At 45.9% G+C, this 4,463-nt stretch overlaps 1 protein-coding gene and 1 pseudogene across 1 annotated transcript in view; both read left to right on the top strand.

The window, feature by feature from the left end:
• The window catches only part of LOC102252255 (zinc finger protein 420-like), a 254,464-nt gene that overhangs the window by 99,696 nt on the left and 150,305 nt on the right, over positions 1-4,463 (top strand). The window contains exon 9 of the mRNA XM_014534314.1: positions 964-1,090. Within this exon, the coding sequence (XP_014389800.1) occupies positions 964-1,090 (127 nt within the window). The remainder of the gene's footprint in view (positions 1-963; positions 1,091-4,463) is intronic.
• Positions 1-4,463, top strand: part of LOC102250485 — a 297,308-nt pseudogene that overhangs the window by 164,326 nt on the left and 128,519 nt on the right.

Below are 4,463 nucleotides of genomic sequence, written 5' to 3'. Positions count from 1 at the left end.
TCTGATGATCAGGGTGCTCTCACATGGGAGGAGCTCTGCTCAGCCACAAGCCAGGCTGATGGCTGCCAGTACAGCGGTGGTGGTTGGAGCCTCTCCTGCCGCCTCAGCAGCACTAAGGATATCCGACAGCAGTTTAGGCCTGCTCCCCGCTGACAAATGGACATCCCCCGAGGGCTGCCCGGCTGCCACAGGGATATCATATGCCATCTTAGGCCCAATCCCCCGGGGAGCGGGGCCTAAGCCAGCAGGTGGTCATCCCCTGTGGGGTCCCAGACTGGGAGAGGTTGTAGGCAGGGCTGAGGGACCCCCACTCCCCCCCGAGGGCACAAATTTTTGTGCACCGAGCCTCTAGTTGTGTTTATAAAACAGAGTGGATTATACACAAATACATTCATGAGATTTACAAAATCATCAAACCATCTTGATTTCATAGTTGTCAAATGTGTGTCTCTGAGCCTTAACTGTTAACCTTATTTCAGCTATTTTTCCTTTTTTTTCCCCAAATAAATTTTTATGGATTTTAGAGAGGGAGAGGTAGAGAGAAATAGAAACATCATTGATAAGAGGGAATCATTGTTCGGCTGCCTCCTACACACCCCACACTGGGGATTGAGTCTGCATCCTGGTCGTGTGTCCAGATCAGGAATCAAACCAGAGACCTTTTGGTGCATGGGTTAGCAAGGCAACACTGAGCCACATGAGCTGCACCAGGCAGAATAATCTTGTTCTAAGATTACTCATAGTAAATTGCTGAAACATTAATCTGTACCGTGGATTTGTGGGCATGTGTCATCCTCGTAGGTCAGTGTTAGAAAACACATCAGAGAATGTTAGTGGTCAAAGTGATCTATTAAATAATTCAGGATACTCCCCTAGGTCCAAACCTCTTCTGACACTGTTTTCATGTTGGGTGACATTATGAACTTTTCTGGTGACCTCTTGGTAAATGTGTTTTTCTTTCAGGAACCGTTGACCTTTAGGGATGTGGCCATAGATTTCTCTCAGGAGGAGTGGGAATGCCTGGACCCAGCTCAGCGGAAATTGTACCTGGATGTGATGTCAGAGAACTACAGCAACTTGGCTTCCCTGGGTAAGGATGACTTCTTCCTGAGTTCCTACTCCACCTGCAGTGTTTGCTTTCCTTTATTATTTTAACATCTCTAGGGACTTTTGCTTTCTGTGTTAGATTCTACCTCTCAAGGAACAAATTGGGCCCTAGTTGGTTTGGCTCAGTGGATAGAGCGCCCGCCTGCAGATTGAGAGGTCCCAGGTTCCATTCTGTCCAAGGGCAAATACCAGGGTGCAGGCTTGCTCCCCAGTAGGGGGCATACAGGAGGCAAGGGGAACAAATTGGGGGTCCTTGGGATAGAAAAGAAACGCTTTGTGATGTATGTGAATTAGGAACTCAGTGTTTGCACACTTTACATGTTGTGTACACTAATTAAGGTACTAATTAGAAAATAGTATTTAGCAACGATTTTCTAGAATATTGTAATACTAGAGGCCCGGTGCACATGATTCGTGCACTGGAGGGGGGAGATCCCTCAGCCCAGTCTGTTCCGTGTTGCAGTCCAGAACCCCTTGGGGGATGTCTGCTTGCTGACTTAGGCCCTCCCCCCCTCCCCCCACCTATGAGCCTAGCTTCTGGAGGAGCGGCGCTCCCCCTGTGGGAGCGCACTGACCATCAGGGGGCAGCTCCTGCATTGATAGAAGGCAGGCAAAACTAAAATCTCTAAGACAACAGTGATCACTACTACTTTGTGTTTTTGTGTCTCTTTGTTAAATTTTTTTTTTTTATGTGTGTGTTTTTACAATGTGCAAAAAATTGATGCTGTGGCTTTTCATTGATCATAATGGTAGTTTTGATCATAACGGCATTGCCCCCTGGTGGTCAGTGCGCGTCATAGCGACCAGTTGTTCTGCCATTCAGTCAATTTGCATATTAGGCTTTTATTATATAGGATCCTACCATGTCTTCTGGCCAGAGGGCAACCTGGATTGGAAATGGGAAAACCTCTATCAAAATTCACACTCCATTTTCTTTTCGTTATTTTTTCTTTTTTTTAGATTTTGTTGATTTCAGGCAGGGAGGTACACTTAGAGATAGAAACTTCAACTTGGCATTAATTGATTTTTTTGTATGTTCCCTGTCCAGAGATCAAACCTACAACTTTGGTATATCAGTACAATCCTCTTAGGAACTGGGCTACCTGGGCAAGCAGATTGGATTTTTTTAAAATTTTATTTTATTTATTGTCTAAAGTTTTACATATGTCTCCTTTTTTCCCTGATTGACCCTCCCTCCCACCTCCCTGCCCCAGCTCCGTGGCCATCGCTGGCTGAAAGCTGGTATCTGGGGTTTATTTATCTTCTATAATTGAAACTTTGTTACCTTGAGTGGAGCTCAGAGCCAGCTGCGGCAGGTGGGAAGCTGGGCTTCCTCCATCCCTGGAGCAACCAAACCTCCTGCTTGCTGCATTTGCATATAGTCCCTCTGATTGGCTGGTGGGTGTGGCTTAAGGCATAACGAAGGCACAGTCCATTTGCATGTGTCTCTTATTACTGTAGATAGTGAAGACATCTGAGTGGAAAAGGACTATTTTCAAAAATATATATATTTTATTGATTTTTTTTTTACAGAGAGGAAGTGGTAAGGATAGAGAGTTAGAAACATCAATGAGAGGAAAACCTCGATCAGCTGCCTTGAGCACACACTCTACTGGGGATGCCCCCACACCCAAGGTACATGCCCTTGACCGGAATCAAACCTGGGACCTCTTGGTCCGCAGGCTGACACTCTATCCACTGAGCCAAACCGGTTCATTTGAGTTGACATGTAAGGAGATAAAATTTATATCTCAACTCATCTCCTTCAGCATATGACTATGTTTTTATTGTAGAGATGATAAAATAGCTGCAAATATAACTTCCATGTTATTGAATGTAAAACCACGTTAATTTTATACACTTCACATTTTTAAAAGGCAAATATGTAACCAAGTTTGTATTTCAATCCGGTGTATTAAAATGGAAATTCCCAATGTATCAACTCAAACTTTAAAGAAAAAAATAAATAAGGCATCCTCAAAAGAAAAAAAAAAACGAGAAGAACAGGCTGAGAAAATATATTTGTAAAAGTCAACATGGCCCGGCTGGCATGGCCCAGCAGTTGATAGTCCACCTATGAACCAGGAGTTCACAGTTCGATTACTAGTTAGGGCACGTGCCAAGGTTTGGGCTCCATCCAAAGTAGGGGATGTACAGGAGGCAGTAGATCAATGATTCTCTCTGATCATTGATGTTGTATCTCTCTCTCCCTCTTCCTCTCTTAAGTCAATAAAAAAATATATATTAATTTAAAAAGTCAAAATATAAGAGACAATTATGCAAAACAGACAAAGAAATCTTCAAAGTCAACACTGACAAAAGAATCTACATGACTGAAAAGGGCCAAACACCTTAACTCACAACACTACAAAATATATACACATAGAAAATCAGTGTAAGAAAATCCTGCACGTCTAATGTCACTAAGGAAATGCACATTAAAACAATGAGAAGTAACAAACAGCACAGGCAAGCAATACTAAACCACCATGGAACAGGTCAGAATACATAACACTGACCCCACCAAATGCCTTTGTAATGTGGAACAACTGGAACTCCAATCACTGCTGCTGAAAATGCCAAATGCTACAGAGCCTTGGGGAGACGATCTGGAGGTTTTTATAAAACTAAATATACGCTCGCCATGGGATCCACTAATTGGGCTCCTTACTATTAAATCAAAGAGTTAAGCCTTTTATCTACACAAAAGCTTACAAAGGGCTGTTTTATTCATAATTTACAAAAATTGGTCTTTTGGTTTTTTTTATAATATACTAGAGGCCCAGTGCACAAAAATTTGTGCACTCGGGGGAGGGGGTGGTTACTGAGCCCGGCCTGTGCCCTCTCGAATTCTGGGACCCCTCGGGAGATAACGACCTGCTGGCTTAGGCCCGCTCCCGGAGGGCAGAAGTCAGGCCCAATCCCTAGGTGCAGCCCCTGGTCGGGCTCAGAGCAGGGCTGATTGGGGAGTTGGGGCGCCACCCCCTGTCATGCACAGAGCAGGGCAGATCGGGAGGTTGCAATGCCACCCTCAGTCAAGCTCAGGGTAGGGCACCGCCCCATCACATGCAAGGCAGGGTCGACGGGGAGGTTGTGGCGCCACCCCCTGTCACGCATAGAGCAGGGCCAATCAGGGGGTTGGGGCGCTGCCCCCTGTCACTCACAGAGCAGGGCCCATCAGGGAGGTTGGGGTGCCACCCCCTGTCACGCACAGAGCAGGGTCCATCAGGGGGTTGGGGAGCTCCCCCCTGTCACGCACAGAGCAGGGCCCATCGGGTTGAGGAGCTCCCTGCTCTCACAGAGTAGGGCCGATAGGGGAGTTGGGGCACCGCCCCCTGTCACACACAGAGCAGGGC

Source organism: Myotis brandtii, unplaced genomic scaffold, assembly GCF_000412655.1.
Source record: "Myotis brandtii unplaced genomic scaffold, ASM41265v1 scaffold1289, whole genome shotgun sequence".
NCBI lineage: Eukaryota > Metazoa > Chordata > Mammalia > Chiroptera > Vespertilionidae > Myotis > Myotis brandtii.
The sequence above is the reverse complement of the archived record's forward strand: the minus strand, read 5'-3'. Positions and strand labels throughout refer to the sequence as shown.